The sequence below is a fragment of the Aplysia californica genome, unplaced genomic scaffold, assembly GCF_000002075.1.
Source record: "Aplysia californica isolate F4 #8 unplaced genomic scaffold, AplCal3.0 scaffold00006, whole genome shotgun sequence".
Classification (NCBI taxonomy): domain Eukaryota; kingdom Metazoa; phylum Mollusca; class Gastropoda; order Aplysiida; family Aplysiidae; genus Aplysia; species Aplysia californica.
Window position 1 is genome coordinate 3,337,473 of NW_004797276.1, and position 20,533 is coordinate 3,358,005.

Sequence of the window (20,533 nt, forward strand, 5' to 3'; positions counted from 1 at the left end):
ACTGGACAGTGGACTTTGAAGGTAATTATATATAAAACTGGATGGTGGACCTCTGAGTATAATAAATACATGAAACTGAACGGTGGACCCTTGAGTGTAATAAATATAAAACAGGACGGTGGACCTCCGAGTGTAATAAATATATAAGACAGGATGGTGGACCTCTGAGTGTAATTAATATAAAACTGCACTGCCATGCAGTTGGTGAAGGATAGAATTCTACATACCCACATTGCCCCCAATGACGGGAGGCCGAACCATCAATGCGATGAGCTTGTCAAGGATCAAGGGCAGAAACTGCACCAGGTTCTCTCCCTTCGCATTGTCAATGTCCATGATACTGCGCTTAAGTTCATTTTCAAAGGCCATCTCATTCATGCGAGACGGAATTTTCTGCTCTTGTACCCAGGTGTAGAGATTCATGAACCTGTCAATGTGCTCATCCTAAAGAGGAATAAAAAAAAACCCCAAGACCATGAGTAGATGAAGAAGTAGTCGAAACTGTCCAAGACAATTACCACCTGTCGAGGAGAAAAGTGGTCATCTTAGTCATGTGGTCTTCTTCGACAGTGTCATTACAAAATGGTAAAAACGCTGGGGGAAGTGGGAAGTGGTCGTTTGTACAGTTGTTTTGTATAGATGGTTGTTACAGCAGGATCCACTGTACCTTGCCAAAACATCCAAAAATTCTCCACAAAGATTCAGTTGAAGAGCAGTATTAGAAACAATTTTTAAATCCACAACTGTATAAAAAATCAAACCAAAAAAAAGTTTCAATCTCCAATTATAAATCACACACTAAACTAAAAAACAAAACGACAAACCCCAGAATGATCTAGACTTCCAAGTGGGTAGTTGGTGGGTGCTCTGGTGTGGTTTGCTTCTTCTTTCCTATCAAACATCTATCGTCCTTTTCTCTCCTTCTTCTTTTTTATGTTTGTTACTCTCTTGTAACAGCTCTAATCTTCTGGTGCTCATATGACCTTATGCAGTTGCGAGTGCCGTAAAACCTCTACTAACACACTAAACAGACTTCCAAAACTCCCCAGACTAGAAGAAAAGTGACGGCCTGACATACCTGTGGGAACACAGAAGACTCTGCCTTTAGAGCCACTGAGAAAACACCTTTGTGGTTGTCTACCCACTTCATGGTCGGGATCTGAACCTGAAAAAAACAAACCCAACAAAAAGCATTGCAGTAAGAGGAAGAACAAAAGTACAATAACAGACATTTGGTGATTTGGGAGGGGGAGGGGGGAGCAATACAACAGGTTATGTAATTGACTGAGGTAAGACATACCAGAGGCACCCTTAAACTACCAAAAAAGATTGTTGTATTTGACAACCCTACCAAGCATAGCATTTTGCTAAACACTCAGTAAAAGTAAAAAATCTTTTTACTCATCATTTTATTGATCTTGGCACCTTTGTTTTGACTCATCTGTCAGTCAGTCTATCTTTCTATCATAAATATACAGTTCAGTTTAAAGCTGTAGTTGATGAGATAAACACACCATTCAAAATAAGAATATTTATTAAACAATCCATAGCTTTCATATCTGGAGCAAAATACCACACAATTGAACTTAAATTAGGGTAAAACAAATACATTATTAATCTGAGTTTTTTTCAGTCTTAATGAAAAAAAAAAAAAGAACTCGATAAAAGTCCCCGAAGATGCCCATCTTCGAAAAAGGAACAAACGGCAACAGCAAACAAAGTGTGCTCTCAGGAAACAGTAATTCTTACATCTGGGTTGTGCAGCGAGTAGTTTGTGGACGGTCGCTCCACAGACACTGGAAGGTTAAACTCTCCGCTAACCAGCCGGCCGTCTCGGTACAAAGGAAGCCACTGTCGAGTAATAACATTTCACAATTAAATCTAAGACAAGCTTTCATAAGCCAATTCATTCCCTCAAATATTTTTTAAAGTCAGTTCAATCCCTCAAATAGTTTATTAAGTCAATCCATTGCCTGAAATATTCCAGCTTCTGTAAAGTAGTAATGTTTCACAATCAAATCTAAGACAAGCTTTCTTGGTCCAATTAATTCCCTGAAATATCTTAGCCACCATAAAGTACACATGTAATAATGTTTCACAATTAAATGTAAGACAAGCTTTCATGAGCCAATTTATTCCCTGAAATAGTTCATCCCACAGTATGTCTTTTTTAAAAACCTGACCTATACTGTCACATCTTATAAATCAGTGTAGTTCACGGCAAAATGGCACAAGATAATGGCAACATTTCACTGGAAACTTGGTACATAAATAATAGCCACATCAGAACATAATCTGATCAAATAAATTTCTTTGAAAAAATAAAAATGTAGGCGTTTTACACCTCCATCAACTACAGTTAGATCATACAGGACAAAGGCTGCTTTATCCCTACCAGTCATGATTGTTGAGGAGGAGGAGGGGGAGGAGGAGGGGGAGGAGGAGGAGGAGGAAAAGGAGGAAAAGGAGGAGGAGGAGGAGGAGAAGAAGAAGGAGGAGAAGGAGAAGGAGGAGAAGGAGAAGGAGAAGAAGAAGAAGAAGAAGAAGAAGAAGAAGAAGAAGAAGAAGAAGAAGAAGAAGAAGAAGAAGAAGAAGAAGAAGAAGAAGAAGAAGAAGAAGGAGAAGGGGAAAAAGAAGAAAAAGAAGAAGAAGAAGAAGACCTATTTATCATCAACTGGATCATACACACTGTTACTACTAGCCACTGACCGTATATCCAACAGGCACCTCTGTGGGAGTGGGTTCATTCTTTTTGACCTGACAACTGATGTGGTAGAAGGTAAAGAACAGGTGATGACTGTCACTGAGCCGGGCTGGCAGTTTGATCTTCACCTCCTCGTAGAAGTCAGGAGACCTGAAGAAAGTCACACAAGAAATGAGGCAGTAGAAAACCCAGATCCAAACATATATCTCCATCCCTTCGTCTCTCGCTCTCCCTTTCCCTCTCTCTTTCTCTCTCTGTGTCTCTCTCTGCTTCCTACTATTACTTTCTCCCCCTCCCTCTTTGTCTTTTTCTCCCTCCATCCTACCCTTGGCTTTGAGAGCCCAAGCATTCTATTGCATGTGGATAAAATGTTTCCATAAAATACATAGAGCCAGAGCACAATGTTTTGTGCACATAATCAGCCAAACAATACAAGCTTCACCTTTGACCAAAAAAAAAGAAAGAAAAAAACCCCAACATAACAGACAGAATTTGTTAAAACACAAATTTGTTCAAAATGAAAGATTGAAATTTTCTTTTAAACATCAACATCGTTCCATAAATCTTTTGTTTTGAGCCTTCGCCTACCGAACCACAGGACAAAGAAAAGCTGTCCTCAAGTAGCCTTTCTACACGGCTGGCAACAGCAACTAGTATCCAAGAACTAAATAACGTTCCTTTCACTTTCAAATTTGCTGTTTTAGTTTAATTTCAGTTATGGCACTGGCAACAGAAACATGCCATATAAGTGCCAAAGATTAGAGAAGTTGCTAGAGAGTAACATACAAAGAGGAGAAGGAGGAGAGACAAGGATGACAGATGTTTGGTAAGAAAGAAGGAGGAGAGACAAGGACGACAGATGTTTGGTAAGAAAGAAGGAGGAGAGACAAGGATGACAGATGTTTGGTAAGAAAGAAGGGGGAGAGACAAGGATGACAGATGTTTGATAAGAAAGAAGGAGCAAAACCCACGAAAACACCCACCAATCATCCACTCAAGTTTGCTTTGATATACAATGTACATGTATGTCTTCCACATTTTTCCGCAGGTTTATGAATTTTTACTAATTTTTTGTTTTTTGGCTCAACACCTTTCATGTCCATTAAAGAACTCTTTCCTGTGTGGATTTTTCTGAAAAATGCTGATTAAAGACACAGAAAATGTAAATTTTTAGTTACCATGGACTCTTAAGCTAAGGAAATAACTAACCTTTAGTGGCTGTTTTCTCACTAATTTTACTTCTGAAAACAGGTGACCCCCACCTCCTTCTTTCGTAAATATCTCAACTTGTATTCAAGATAAATGGATACTTTTTTCATCCAAATAAACACAAGTGAACAAACTTTACGATGATACCAATAACTCAACATGCCCAAAAATTGACGAGAGCCTGATTCCACCACGCTGCCTCACATATATACACAGTCTGAGTTATAAGTAACGACAAGCACATTAACAAAATAAAGGTTATTTAGTGCTAGGAGAGAATAAGACCGATAGAGACAACTAAAGAGAAGAAAGAGTTAGGACCTACAAGTGATTCACTCCAACCAGCTGCAGACAAGACTGAAGTTAGTCAACACTTACTTGTTGTGATAAGTCACTGCAGCAAGGGCCTCTTTTGTAAACTCAGGACAGCTGGACTTTCCAAAGATTATCTGAATAACACACGGGAAGAGAAGTTATGATACAGAACTCAAAAAAGTTTTGATTTTCACAGACTTCAATATCTTATACACATTTCTTTTCATTGAATCATAAATCTGTCCCATAGTCTCTCTGATGCACATCTTTCTTATTTTTCAGTTTTAGTTTTAGTAGAGATTTTACGTCACTCGCAACTGCGTAAGGTTATATGAGCCCCAAGGGGTGGATGTCAACAGAGAAGTCCTTACAGGGAATCAGGCTTACTCTGCTCACCTCTCTAGCTTTAGCAGCACAAAGTCTGCTTCGACTATCAAGGCACCCCAGAAATAGCGGGTCACAAGAGTATGACAAACATACAAAAGAAGTAGAAGAAAAATGAGGATAGTAAGGATTACGAAAGAAAAAGCAGCAGTTCCCTGTTGCAGTTCAGGTACAGTTATGAGCATAACATTGATGAATTAGCCCATTTACAATTACAATTCTACTGTGCATAAGAACATGGTTAATGTCCCCCTTTTAGGAATGGCCTTAAGACACTTCAGTCAGTAGCACTGCCCAGGGGGGTGCCATCAGAGTTTTCAGAATCCCAGCATTTTGAAGTGACAATTAATGATTTACAGCTTGATGGCTAGACTTCAATACATTCTAAGCCGAAAAAAACCCCCAAACAATTGTTATCAAATTATGGGATCTAACATTGAAGACTTCAGACAAAAACCAAATGAAAACATTAAAAATCAAGCTCTTTTCCAGAGAAGGAACTTACAGGCAGGGCAAAGTTTTCATCCTCTCCACTGAGAAACTGCACTTTGACAGCCAGGTTACGAGCTGAGCCTTGGCGATTTGCAAAATTCAAGCTCTTCGGATAGACATACAGAAGATTCCTGAAGAAAAATAAAGTCATAAAGTGTCATGTTAGAGGAGATATTGCAGTGATCAATACAAATATTGTTTCACTTAGTCATGTAGGACTCATAGTCTACGTGACTAAAAGTCTACATGAAGTTACCATAACAACATCCACATTGTGCCAGTGTAGCTAGGGTAAAGAGAAGCATTTGGTCACAGCAATGGCCACTTGGTGTAAGCAGGGTTCCTGCCATGAACTTCCCATCAAATTCAAGGAGTTTTCAAGGAGGTATCAAGGAGAAATTGTTAAAATTCAAGGAGATTTGGTCAAGAAATTCATGACGAAAGCCTATTTTTTTAAAAACACACTTGTCCGAAAGGAATCATATCATATTCATAGTTTCGATTTTCCTAGAAAAACTGTTCCCAGGGTGACTGCCAACCCGGCTTCTCAATTTTCAAGGGGGGGGGGGGTGTCTCACCCATTCTCCAGGGGCATGTTACATAACAACGACAGTGCATGCTCCATTTATACATTATATATAATATATACACACACACGCATGTAGGTACATTGAATCCAGTCAACAACATGATGTCAGTGTGGCACTGGGATACTGTGACTTAGGTTTTTCAGTCTGTTCTAACTTATTTATATTTTCCCCTCATCCTATTCGCTTATAATATATAAACTATATAAAAATGAATCTTGCTTTGAGCCTGAGAAAAGGCCTAGAATATCCACTGTTAAGAACCAGTTGGGGTGTCAAGGTTTATATAATAAACGTGAAAGACAAAAATTATTACTCCAGCTCAAAGTAGAGTAATAACATGAATGGCTCAAGTAGACCTATTCAGAGCGAGAGGTGTAAGAACTGTCGGGGGGCAAGATGCAGTGACACTGAAAATCTGCGAATCTTGAACAGAAAGCTAAAATATACAATGCATATAATTTACTATCACCTACGCAATGAAACCGGAACCCTTTAGTAAAAAGAACACGGCTTAGACGGTTGGAGTAAGATGGATCCCGATTCCACACAAGGACTGTGCACCAACGCGCCCTTTGCAGAGAGATCTAGAGATCTACCAACTTCCAAGTTCAGTTGTTGTTTTTTTGTTATCCGGCGTTGCCTTCAACACCCCCCCCCCCCCCCCCGGCGTGCGTCTTTTAAAAAAAATCAATAATCCCCCCATTCTCGAGTCCTATACTTCGCAGCGCTCAAACTTTGCATGAACTTTGGTGACCTCAACCATCGCCGATACTCACGATGTGACGAAAACGCACAGGTTCAATGACCGGTCACGATGGCGAGCCCGACAAAACGCTTGTATAACTTTCTTTTTCTTTTGTTTTTTTCACACAGGTGACAGCACAGGACAAACGATTTATTTTCATGGCGACACAGCGTTTGTAATGCAGAGCCTGCATGTTACAAATGTGGCGTTGTCAGACTACTATAGGCCCTACCGGCAAATTTCTGGGTGGTAACGAAAGCGAAAGCAGATCTTGATTTTCCAGATCGAGCTCCGGTATCGCACATACTTCCACTTGTTGCCGCCATTACCGCATGTGCGCGTGTAACGTACTCTCAGGCCGGGAAAGGCCGAATAAATATTATATCACAATCGCGACCGGCAAAAATGAACTCAAAGACGTTATCGGATTTGATTTTCAAATATTCGATAACTTTTAAGTATTTCCTCGGGTCTTTCACGGGGCAATTTACAGATTTCTTCAAATTACCGTTGCATTCCGGATCTCGGCGGGGTTTTTTTTTCAAATTCGAGGGTAATTCCAGGGGCCCCCGGGATTCCCGGAGCCTGGCAGTCACCCTGTACACGTGTTCCTGTCCGATCTGGCAAAATTTAAGGAGTTTTCAAGGAGATTTTTCCTTGAATGCAAATTCAAGCAGTTTTCAAGGACTCCTTGAATTCAAGGAGGCCGCGGGAACCCTGTGTAAGGACAAGACAAAACTGACACACAGAAACTACAGAAAACTCAGTTTCTGAACAACAGGAGGAAAGATGTCCAAAATGTGAAATCTACTGCAGAGCTAAGAGCCCAAGTCCACAAATCAAACAAAGTGCAAAAAGTGTGGGAAAGCACTTACATGTGAGGCAGTGTGGTGGAATCAGGCTCTCCTCAAAATAATCAAAGTGAAGAAAACAGGTTTGTGAATTTTTGTCAAATTTTCGTTTTTTTGGCTCAACACCTTTCATGCCCACTAAAGAGCTCATTTTTGTGTGGATTTTTCTGAAAAACGCTGATTAAAGGTACAATAAATGTAAACTTTCAGTTGCCACGGACTCTTAAGCCAAGGAAATAACTAATCTTTGGCGGCCATTTTTTCACTAATTTTACCTCTGAAAACAAGTGACCCCCACCTCCTTCTTTCGCAAATATCTCCACTTGTATTCAAGATAAATGTATATTTTTTTCATCCAATTAAAGAAAAGTGAACAAGCTTTACGATGTTACCAATAACTCTACATGCCCAAAAATTGACGAGAGCCTGATTCCACCACGCTGCCTCACAAACGATAATACACAGTTCTTCTTTAGTCCCCTTGGTCTTCGTAACATTCATAATTGAGAGAAACAAATTATGTCAGACTTACTGGACCAGAACATTGTTCTCAAGAAAAGCACACCACATAAGAAAAATACTAAGTGCCCCCTATTATGCAAAATGACAAAATATATAAGTTGTATATAGCCTCAACACAAGAAATTTACAGTTCAATTTATTCACAATGACAATTCTCTATGATACATACATACACACACTGAACGACTATTACACAGAAAATAACAGAACATACAAAATATTTATACCATTATGAAGTGTCAGACCTGAAGCAGACACTGGTTATCATGGCATGCCATTTCTTTCTTTCCTTGGAAGCTCTATTAAAAAACTGTATAAGTTGGCCTTTCCCCGCCATCCATCTATCTGGTCAGATTCTCAATGCAAATTGCTCTTGGTCTACCACAACTTCTTTTGCCTTCTATTTTCCCAGAGTTATCTGAGACACAAGTTGTATGCTAATTTTTTTCTTCCCATAAATTGTACCTGTATATAGTATACGGAACAAAGACTTCTCTAGACGGGAACTCTAGTACTTCTTTGGTCGGTCGGCCTGAATCATCTGGGTACGGTTCAACTCGCAGCAGTTCAGGGGTCAGAGTGAATTTCGGCTCCTCCGGACAAGGAGAGATGTCCAGTTTGAGCATCACTGAGGAGTGTAAGCGGTCATGTCTTGTTTTAGTAAGAGTTTCACGGCACTTGCAACACTTAGGTCATATAAGTGCCAAAGACTAGAGGTGTTACAAGAATGTAACAAACACAAAAAAGAAAGAGGAGAGATAAGGAACATAAACGTTTGTGGGACAAAAGAAGCAAGCCACAACAGAGCACCTGCCAACCACCAACGCAAGTGGTCAGTTGAATGAAAAGTCAGCATCACGCATAAACATAACAATGAAGTTCAGAATCCGGAGTGGTCAAGTATGAGACTTGAAAACATGAAAATAATTCTTTACATGGTTAATTAGTTAACAGAATACAGCTGCATATCTCGTGAGGACATCCAAGCATCCTAAAAGCAAATAAATCAATAATTATTATCATCATCCTCATTATTAATATTATTATCATCATTATTATTATCATCAACATTACTATTATCATTGTTACTATCACTATTATTACTATTACTATCAGTATTATGTAATTATCATCTAATAAGGAAGAGAAAAATGAGTGTGTAATAAATCTACCCTCTTACAGTTTGAACTAACAGATGAAACGTGACAGACTTTTTCGTAGGCGCTACTAAAATAAAAAATAAAATTACTCCATTCAAATAAGATTCCTTTCACATTATCAGCACAACAGTTATCTTTGACAATCACAACTACAGCCTACTGCTGAGCCAGTAAATTATCCATAATTTCTATTCACAAAAAATATTTCTAAACTACCACAAATACCACCGGATAAATTTGACTACCAACAAAGAACACTGTACAGCATGCCATATTGATGTATCAGTCGTAAACTCTCTGATTTCTGTTTCTTTACTGACATCCTATAAAGGGACTAAAGATTTAAAGGACATTTCTTTTTTATCTTGGGCCTCATTGTATTTACACATAATGTTCAGCCATATGCTCTGTGAGTCAGAAATATTACAATTGGGTTTCTAAATCTCAGTCTTGGCCATTTCTAACCCAATGCATGAAATTCAGTACCTGCTTGAAGACTAGGGGTGTATCAAACAGAAGTAGTAAAATCTCCTGGGACCCTCCAAAGAGTAAAATAAATAGATGTGTTGACAACACAGGCATAAAAAGGAGTGCTAAATTTCCTTTCAGAAGTAATACATTATTTCAAGAACATTTTGCACTTCTATCATTGAAAAAAATCAAATCCTAGAAAAAATGGAAATGCAGTGACATTTTGCTGCTGATGAATGTTTAGTCTCTCACCAGGTATACACTTGACTTTCTTGAGTACAGACGTCGGCCGCTTCAGATCTGCCAGAAACTTGTACAGGTCCTCATCACTGAGCTTGACACCCTCCTGTAATAGATATTGCGAATGTCTTGTCTTATATGCCCTCATAGACATAATCTAAATCAATTAGGAGGCCAGATTCTTTATCCCAACCAGTCAGGGTCAACATAGGCTGATGAATAGAGCATCCCAGAAGACAAACGGGAGATTCTCAATTTTAAAAAAGAACCTCCCTAATTGGGAATCAAACTCACGCCATTTACACTCAAAAGTGAAGAGCTTCCCCCTTACACCACAAAAGCCGGGGTAGAGAAAAATGCTACGCTTGAGTTAATCTCGACTGATTATGTCCCTAGTTTACCAGGAATCTGTCAGTTGTTAACTCCGCATTTAGTACGGAAATTGGCCATTGCACACGGCAGACTCCATAAAATTAGAACAGAGTCGATTTTCTTTGAAAAACTGGATTTAATTTATTTCAACACAAAGTAAGCTGGTGATGAATCCAGCACATTGACAAGAAAATGGGCAATATAAAAAAAAAATGTTTCTAAATTTTAAAACTTTTCATCAGTTCGAACTCTACCCTCATCTATCAGTTGAATACAAAATCATTTACAGAAAAATGTTTCAAACTAAAACCTGGATTACCCAATTCTTTTACATGATCTATTAATTTATTTTCTTCATATCCAGTTCTACTTGTACATGACTCATCAACTATACACCCTCTTCAGTAATCTTCAAAATGACCATGATTGCCGAATCAGTTTTTAAATTGAGACCAACAAAAAGGTTGTAATAAACCACGAGCATCACCTGCTTAAAAAAGCTCTTGACCGTCAATGTAACAGGATGAAAATTGTCCATGCTGGCACTGTTGTAGTTCTCTGGGGACCTGCTACGGAACTTCTCATACCCACTGCGCCCTCGGTCAATGGACCCACGCCGGCCTGCCAGCATGTCATCCTTAGAGCGCTTGCGGAAACTCTCGTACTGGCTGCCACTGGAGCCCATCCTGCGATCTGTACAAGGAAGGCAAAATGAGAGAGAAAAAAAATGCATTAAAAAACTCTAATATTCTTATCTATGAAATGAAGTAAGTACTTATTTTTTTTAAGTTAAATCATCAGCTGAGAAACGGGCTGTCACCTAAAGAAACAAAGAAAGTCTTTTTTGTGTGTGTGAGCAGCGGGTACACTGCATTTATACAGTCAAAGTGAGTATTTTGGTCCATAACCTGGGCGATAAAAATAATACCCCCCCCCCCCCCACATACACACACACACACTTTCTACCACTAGTATCATTTTATATATTGACCAATCAATTAGGTAATAATCCAATCCATTTCATTATTCACTCATTAATAAAAATATCAGTCCAATAATCTCTTTCCATAAAGAACACAATAAAGGACTCACTAATCAAGACATACATCCCTTCATATCATTCCTCAACTCTCAAATGATGAGAAAAGTGCAAAACACTACAACTACAGAAATGCTCAAACAATAAGAGCTTCCAATAAACTTGTTGAAAATGGTGAGAGCTTTATGCAAAACTCATTTTCACTCTCTCTCTGAGTCGGACAGACAGAAGCCATCGACTATTCTATAAAGCAAAGAATACACTATTATTTGTCACTTATACATCTGAACATGAATATATTCGATGGTAACCAGACCTTTTTAGGTCTTCAACTTGAAAATCTCCATGAAAGCTGGATAATGCCACACTTCCAGCTCAAAACTTAATGTCCTCTGTTACTATACCCTCTGTACTCCAATTGAGAGCTCTCCTTAATTTCATTTTTACTATCTGTTATAATCTCAACATACAAACTTCATTAAGAATAATTCGACAACAGCAGTGGAAAGCATAAGTAATCAGACACTAAATCAAATTTTTTTTAAAACCTTAAATATTTGTCTCAACACCAAAGAATTATGAAAAGACCCTTATGAAAGTTGATCATGAGCATTTTTTGTGTGTACTGCTGATGCTTATACACAGTGCCCAAGAATAAAATATACAAAATTGCCCTGTTCAGTATCCGTATATCTTACAGCATAAGAAATTGTGCAACTCTTTTGTTTTTAATCTTTACTAACCAAAATGTCATTGACAAAACAAAAAAAATAGGTTTTAACATTTCATTAACAACAATCATCCCATTCTAAAGAAAAAACAATAACTTTAATTGAAAAAGTCATGACAAAAAAAAACATGCATCACCAGCATACATATATGGATATACACAGAGATACATCCTTCCCTCATCCACAATTACTAAATGAATGATAACACTGTTCTACAGTACCCAAAGGGATTAGATACCGAAAAGAGCAAAAACCGGTAAGAAAAGATGCCAACTGGTATAAATGGTATAAATATGAGTATAATCCGGTGAAAGCCTGTTTTTGAACAATGTGCATGTTAGTGTCGGCATTTACACAGATTTAGTAACCGTCCCTTAAGAAAGTAGTCAGAAAAAAGATATAAAATTCAAACAAAAAATATATGTTTTCTCTTTTTCAATGAAAGCTAGCAGCTAAACATCTCTCTCTCTCTCTCTCTGAGTCTCTCTCTCTCTCTCTCTGAGTCTCTCTCTCTCTCCGTGTTTGAGAGTGTCTCTCTCTCTCTCTCATACTCTCTCTCTCTCTGTGTTTGAGAGTCTCTCTCTCTCTCTGAGTCTCTCTCTCTCTCCGTGTTTGAGAGTGTCTCTCTCTCTCTCTCTCATACTCTCTCTCTCTCTGTGTTTGAGAGTGTCTCTCTCTCTCTCTCTCTGAGTCTCTCTCTCATATTCTCTCTCTCTCATATTCTCTCTTTCTCTCTCTCCCCCTCCCCCTCTCTCTCTCTGTCTCTCTCCCTCTGTGTTGGAGTGTGTGTGTCTCCATGTGTGCATGTCTCTCTCTCTCTCTCTCTCTCTCTCTCTCTCTTTGTGTTTGAGAGAGTCTCTCTCTCTCTCATATTCTCTCTCTCTCTCTTTGTGTTTGAGAGAGTCTCTCTCTCTCTCATATTCTCTCTCTCTCTCATATTCTCTCTCTCTCTCTCTCTCTCTCTCTCTCTCCCCCTCTCTCTCTCTCTCGGTCTCTCTCCCTCTGGGAGTTTGAGTGTGTGTGTCTCCATGTGTGTATGTCTCTCTCTCTCTATCTCTATCTCTCTCTCTCATATTCTCTCTCTATCTCATTCACACCTTTCCATTCTCCAGTACATGCATGAATGAGTGAGCATAGGAGTGTGTGTCTCATACACACATGTATGCATACACACACAAACAAACACACTTCCAACTCAAAAAACAAAAGATTTATATATATATATATATATATATGGCTCTATCACTACAAGCCAGAAGCAAAAGTCATCAAACCACACAGTGAAACGACGGCAGAGTAAGCTCTCGCAAGTATGGTCAACACCACACAGCACTCGTGTATTCTGATCACACGTCAAGCAGCCTTTCACACACAACACACACCCCATTCACGTCTTTTGCAAAAACAGTACATAAAGAAACATGCCAAACCTCACTGTCTCTACGCATAGCCTTTGTCACAATTTTTTAATCTTTCTCACTGTCTCTACGCATAGCCTTTGTCACAATTTTTAATCTTTTGTTCCCGACATACCCAGATCAAGTTTCACTCAGCACGTTAAATCAAATATGTTGTTGTTACTGATATTCAACAACCAAACCTTGTTTGTTTGTTTTAGTAGAGGTTTTACGCACTCGCAACTGCATAAGGTCATATGAGCGCCAGAAGATTAGAGGTGTTACAAGAGAGTAACAAACATAAAAAAGAAGAACGGGAGATAAGGACGATAGATGTTTGATAGGAAAGAAGAAGCAGACCACACCAGAGCACCCGCCAACCACCCGCTAACCAAACCTTGCCAGGAACAGATAAGGACAATAGTAAACATGCTTAGATCACATTCCACTCACCAAAAATTAAATATGCTGTTGCTATTGACATTCAACTACAAGACCTTGCCAGGAACTGATATGGACAACAGCAACACTGATGAAAGCTAAAGGCATCACAAGAGAGCCCTCAAACCACCCACTCTCTCATATATATGTCTCCAGTATCGGATTTTTAAAGTAAACTATAGGGATTTCTAATTCATGCAGTTCCTTTTTTTCCCCACATAAATTCATAAGATAAAACAAACAAAACTGGATAGTCAGGCAAAATACAATCCGAGTCTTTCCTGATTCCTGCAGCGATTCATGTACGTACACCAGCTAGTACTCTCTCTCTCCCTTCACTCTCTAGCTGTATACCATTACGACAAGTAGAATAGTGAGTACCTCACAGCGACACACCCACATGCAAACACACAAAGACATCCACACATCCAAACACACAGACATCCACACACACATGCGTGCTCACCCACACGTGCACACACACACAAACACGTGCGCCCCCACCCACCCACACACACACACACACATGTAAACACATGCCCTGACCACACACAAGTGAAAATAAAGTAAAAAAACATCTAGCAAATAATAATATTCCACACAAACTGATTACACAGAACACACCATTCAATCCATGCCATACAGTCAGTAGGAAAGAACACACTCAACACAAATACAAGCCCTTTGTCCAGCATCATCCCAAAGTCTAAAGTGAACTCAGAAAATATTGAACTTTTTAGTGTTTCTGCCTGATGATACCTTAATGTTACTCCCTAATTAAAGAAACACAGCAAAGTAAAAAAAAAATGGATGGGGGGGGGGGGGGGGACACACGGGTGCGCCAGAGCAAGATACCTCTGAGAGCTGGTATAAACCTTAAACCTTTGGTGCATAATCAACCTCACACATGTACGAGGATAAATGCTTTTCACTGGACTTTTTAGTAGAATCTGTCTCTACCATCCCGACCCCCGACACAACTTCAACTTTTCTCTCCCATGAATCTACTTCCATACCAACCAAAAAATAAAAAGACTGTAAAGTCACATGCAACATTTGGCTTCATCTCTCAAATCTAACAACTCACTACTAGAACAGGAGCTTTCAACTTAAGTTCATTGCTACAAATAAAAAAGCAAACATACAGATGTACTAAAAACATAAGAAATATACTATTTTTGTTTTAAAACAGAGAAAAAGAATTTAAAAAACATTTTGGAATAAAATTCTTGCAACAAATGTGGCTCTAAAATACTATGCAGTAATATTATACAAATGAAGAAAGCCTCTACTGAGGAGAATGTATCATATGGAGGTAGCTAGATGGGAGGGTATAAAAATGTGAGTTGAGACATTATGAAAAAAGACTGGTCAGAAACACATGATGAGAAGGGAAGCTACTTACCCGGCTGACCGACATCTAGCGGGTGATGACATAGACATACACACGCACAATGAGATGATAGAGACAGGCAGAGGCTATCTGACTACACTACGTCACCAGGCTTCTCGCAATGTGTGCCTACCTCAACCAAGAGATACGATGGGTGGTGGGGCGGATTGGAGGGTCAGGGGATGGGGAGATGTGCTGAACTAAACAACAACAGTTTGGGTGCCATCTACATGGAGACAAGATTTCTTAAATGCTCGGGATAGCAACCAAAACTATGTGTTGATATCTTTGTCAAGAAGCAGCCCATATCCTATTTTCAAAATTCACAATAAGAAACAAAATTAATGATAAAAAATATCCAGTGGAGAATGATATCTAGAAGCCTCCCACAGCCTAGTTACACGCCATCCTTCCATAGGCCTACTTCTTTACAATTAAAAGAAAAGCAACCCGATTTAAAATACCTCTATAGACTCAAAGAAAAGAATTCTTTTTACTGAAAGCTACCGTACGAAACCAAAGAAAAATGTCAACTATTTGATACTCTTTGTGAAAAATGTTCATCATAACTGATCCCATGCCTTTCAGAAAAATCAGGGAGGTAGGACCTTTGTCCCGTAACACATAGGGAGAAGCCTTGAATTCAGCAAAGAGAAATAATCTATGTGATTCAAACTTATTTTATAAGAATATTGCAAAGCTGCCTAATAATGGTAATCTCCTATCAATACATGATGCGAATTACATTTCTCCATAAGCCTGTCACCACAAACCCAGCATGATGGTGAATATTGAATTGTGTTTCGCAAGCTTTTGCTATATATGTATACAAGTGCTGCAAGTTGCCCATTTGATATTTACTCAGTGAGCCAAACTTTATCAAATCCACTGTGGTAATAAAGGAACAAATACATTTTGAGAACAAATAAGCATCTGTAGTCAAAGAAACAAACCTCAACCACATGTACCAAAATAGTAATGGTCAAAGCTGAATCAATGCATTGTTTTCAAAAACATCTTTCTCATAAGAGTGCTATTTCTACTTATTTGAAAATAATGGTTACCTTCATGAGAGAATGAAGAAACAAAATCTTTACTGTGAATGGATTTCTTCTTCTTTGGGTATCCTTAGTTCAAGAGGTCAGTTAACCTGGACTCTCTGACAAAGTTTCGCACGGTCAGTGACACAGCTTTTAGATTTGAGATCACTAGGGTGTGCCTTTGAGCAAGACAAGTTAACCCAAGCTTCAAATTAAAAATGGGTAGAAAGGTGCACCAAAACCCCTAAATTATACAAGAGAATATCCTTTTGCTTTGAGTGATCCCACAGCCCAACTCTTATCAACAAAGGAATGCTGTCTAAAAGTGAGAAACAACCAGACCAACTTCATGTCCCAACAACCATTGTCACGTAATTCTAAAAGGTCAAGGGCAACGGACGGAATTATTTTTAAAAAAGAAGCCAACCAAGGGTAAGTAATTCGTTTCAGAATTCCTAATGCTCTGTCTGGTGCACGGTCAACATGGATTGGTTGAAAGATTGTGGCAATAGTTCAAAGCAATTTTTTGTCACATAATTAGTAAGGCTTGATTAATGATGATACTCTGAAGGCACAGTGAGACATTATGGCTGAGGTTCACTTAGGAAGGGCAATCAAAGCCATGCATTAAAACACAACTTTTTTCATAGTAAATAAGCACAGAAACACTTATTTTCTCCTTACAGATCATTGCCCACTCCTGAAGTTCAGCTAAACCTGTTCATATGTTCAAGCAGTGAAATCTGCTCCTAACAACATCCTGATTCCAACATAATAATATTCTATTTTCGTTTTTATTCCACAGACCAAAAACATCACTTTCCTACACACAAAATGATTCTGGATTGCTGCGACTTTCATGCAGATTACAGGATTAGCCATGCATAAAAGCTATAGAATGTCCTTGACCCTTGAGGACAGAAATCAATGGGATACCGGTACTGATAGGCCCGTATTTTCTCAGACCATTAATTGTCTGTCGTTTCAAAACAACAAATACAAAGACTAAAAGGCAGTTGCCGCTGTAGATAGCTTGTTCAGATGGCTCTCCACCTTCTTTCACCTTAACCTGAGTTCTTTATAGCGAATTTGAAAAGGTGTTTTCAGCAAATGTGTTCTTGATGGGAAAAAAGTAAATAATGACAATTATTTAGTATTGCATGAGAATAAGCTCTGCAGAACCATTTTAGCTTATTTTATTTCTACGCTGTAAATCAAAATCACATGCCAAGATTAGCAGCTTCTGGGGGGTTTATTCTTTGAATTTCAATTTGTTTGGGGGTTATTGTTTTTTTCATACACAAATCATAAACTTCAACCTAAAACCCATGTCACTTCAAAGTAACACGACACCTACCGAGACTCGCAGCCCTGTGCATCTCGTGCTCTGTTGTCCTGTCTATGCTGGCCTCTCTCATGCGCTTTTCCACGCTGGCCTCACGACCTTCGCGACCTTCTCGTCCCCGACCTTCCCGCTCCAAACTGCCTTGGCCGGTCATGATGTTCATCAGGTATATGGCTGTCCACGCAAATGGCATACGGTACTTGCCCAAGCGCTCACAGTACTGAACAGCCTGAGCTCTGTACTTCTCTTCTTTTGTTGACTGCAGAAAACGAAACAAGGACTCACAATTAAAAGTTAACAGAGTACTCAACTAACAGCCATAAAGGAAAACATGAGAGACAAGAGCCAAAAGAAATCAAGAGATAAGGAATTATGCAGAGATTTAGTTGCAGAGAAACAGAGGCAGAGACCTTACACATAACCTTACACACAGAGAAATAGTAAACTGATGAGAAGTGTATCAAAAAAAGACAAAAATTACAACTCAAAGTTTGATTCAGACCATTATCCAAAATTCTTGCAAAGACATCTTTTAAAACCCAATCGCAGACATGAAAATTAGAACAAAGACTTCTGCAAAGCATTAAAAAATTATGACTTAACAGTTTTATAAATTTCAATATTCCAATACAAAGAGTCCTTATGGGGACTAATGTCTAGTAGTTTAAAGATGGGATTTGCTACAAGAATACTTGAAAATTGACACAGCAAAATAGTAAAATACTAAAAAGCCCAATTGAATTAATTCTTCATACTTAACTGCTTAATACCATTCTGTCTCACCCTCTCACTTTTACACCAGGAACTTATGAACTGAAATTCATTACCTTTCTGTACATTTAAGTTTTCATACACGGTTATCATCTTCCAACATTCCACTAAGACATTACAGAAAAGACAACCTTAGGCGTAACCAAATCTGAGAAAAATTGTGACACTCAAACATCCCCCCCTCCCTCCCCCACTCCTCCTCTGCCCCCAGAAACTGTTGAAGAGTAAAACATATTATCAACAAGTCAGGACAGGACCGAAAGATTGAAAGATTGAAGCGTGGACAGTGGGTGAGACAAAAGTGGTACTCTTGAGACGGAATAATACTTCTCAGTCCAACTTGTAAACTTCCAAACTCAGCATCCAAAAACCAGGCCTGGCATTCACACTATGTAATCATAGTAATACCAGGCACATAAAATTGGCCCCTAGACCTTACAGCGAAGCGAAAAACAACTCCAGCATTTGAATAAAGAGAAACACACTGACACATTAATGCATTAATAGTCATTAAAAGTAAAGGAAAAAGTAAGAGACGGACAAAAACAACAGAAAAAGAAAAAAGTCTAACCTATCAGTGCCACCCTCCAACCACCTCAGAGAATTTTCTATAAAAGTACAAATTCAGAGAGAAGAAAGCTTTTTTTAAAAATTCCCATCCCTCACCTTGTCTTCCTTCATATATGGCTCAACACACTCGCTGATGTCTCCCTGTTGAAGCACTTTTTCCAACTGAGCAGAAGATAAAAAGTACATTAAAAATACCATTCATTCCGAAATTTTACTGTCATATGGCTAAAATTACTTATCATTGTTTGCAGGATTATGATCAGAAGTCTCAAAAAATTTCTAGGGTTTAAAAAAAAACTCCCAGTAAAATCCAGTGCACACAACAATTTACCTTAACAAGTAAACTTCTCAAAAACAAATTCTCATGGGTAAAAGCTTACAACTCACTTGTAACTGTTAACAAAGCCAGATCTTAAGCACGCCATATTATATAATATAATGAGAATCAAATGAAAAGAATATTCTACAGTTCACATAAATTCCAGATTTTCTAGGAAAACCCTGAAATAACAACTCAGACATTCATAGCAAAAAACAAAAACAACTTACCTTGATGACCAAGAAGACATCTGTAGAGGGGTAAGTAATGCTGAATATGCACGACCGACTCATTGTCGACACATCCTGACGAGTGATGTGTCCATTTAAAAGACGCTTCATAGATTCCGAATTCAGGTCAAAATGAAATGTCTCTGAGATCTGTGAAATATAGTCATCAAACAAACGATGTGATATCTAAAATAGCCATTTTATAATGTCAAAGTCTACTTCTTTCTAAACAAGTTGATTATTAATATCCAGTACAAACTGTACCAACATTCAACTTGTCTATCTTTTTTCAGGAACAAGAAGCTGACCAATTACACAGTAAATATAGAACACGTCATCCTCCTGCACAATTTCTTTTTCCATATATCAGCCCAATTCTCAAAAAAATTACAAAATTTGGCCCCCGCAAAGTGAAAGAGGTGAATATGCTGACCTCACTGAGCTGTTTTTATTACAATCCAGGTGACTTTTGAGAGACTAAAAACAATAATTAAGAGACACCTCTATCCACCCGTCAAAGACCAGGACGACACAAAGACCAGGAAATAAAATTCTAACATATTACCTAACATAAACAAAATTATCATCACTCACCTTTTTCTTTTCACGTGAATCATACAGCGCCATTGACACAAAGATTGGTTCTACCTCCAGTTCAAGGCTGAAAAGGATCAATTTTTTTTAAACCAAGATGTTTTACAGAAAAATCATCAATCAAATGACAAACTAAAAGTAAAGAAAAAAAATGAAGCAAGGCTATTTGAGCAAACTTTGTATCTGATTTCATAAATGAAAATATGGGCACATTCTAGAAAACTGTACACTGAACAATACAACTTAAACACACAGGGTCAAAAGAGTGGACTTCTTTATTTCTTATCATATGAACCGATATTTGTTGATTTATTCCATATCAGACCATTTCCTCAAACTGAAAATGGCAGTCATTTTTTTCAATCTCACTGAAATCAGAAAGAATAAATTGTCTTCTACTTTTCGTTTAAGAAACTCAGATGTGCTAAATATCAACATTTTAAATTTTTTTTAGTAGAGGGTTTTACGACGCTCGCAACTGCATACGGTCATATGAGCGCCAAGGGGTGGGTGTCAACAGAGAAGTCTTTACAGGGAATCAGACTTACTCTGCTCACCTTCCTAGCTTCAACAGCACAAGGTCTGCTTCCACTATCAAGGCACCCCGG

The 20,533-nt window shown here is 38.5% G+C and overlaps 1 protein-coding gene across 4 annotated transcripts in view; it reads right to left on the minus strand.

Moving 5' to 3' along the window:
* Positions 1-20,533, minus strand: part of LOC101852369 (dedicator of cytokinesis protein 7) — a 72,363-nt gene that overhangs the window by 43,031 nt on the left and 8,799 nt on the right. For 3 of the 4 annotated variants that reach the window (XM_035969208.1, XM_035969205.1, XM_005089534.3), the window contains exons 8-21: positions 19,926-19,992; positions 19,332-19,481; positions 18,879-18,944; positions 17,454-17,700; positions 15,069-15,083; positions 10,543-10,748; positions 9,696-9,789; positions 8,278-8,440; positions 5,118-5,235; positions 4,292-4,362; positions 2,710-2,854; positions 1,750-1,851; positions 1,079-1,165; positions 228-444 (exon numbers count right to left, since the gene is read on the minus strand). In XM_035969208.1, coding sequence (XP_035825101.1) covers positions 228-444; positions 1,079-1,165; positions 1,750-1,851; positions 2,710-2,854; positions 4,292-4,362; positions 5,118-5,235; positions 8,278-8,440; positions 9,696-9,789; positions 10,543-10,748; positions 15,069-15,083; positions 17,454-17,700; positions 18,879-18,944; positions 19,332-19,481; positions 19,926-19,992 — 1,748 coding nt within the window. The remainder of the gene's footprint in view (positions 1-227; positions 445-1,078; positions 1,166-1,749; positions 1,852-2,709; positions 2,855-4,291; positions 4,363-5,117; positions 5,236-8,277; positions 8,441-9,695; positions 9,790-10,542; positions 10,749-15,068; positions 15,084-17,453; positions 17,701-18,878; positions 18,945-19,331; positions 19,482-19,925; positions 19,993-20,533) is intronic. The other variant, XM_005089535.3, reaches the window with a different exon arrangement.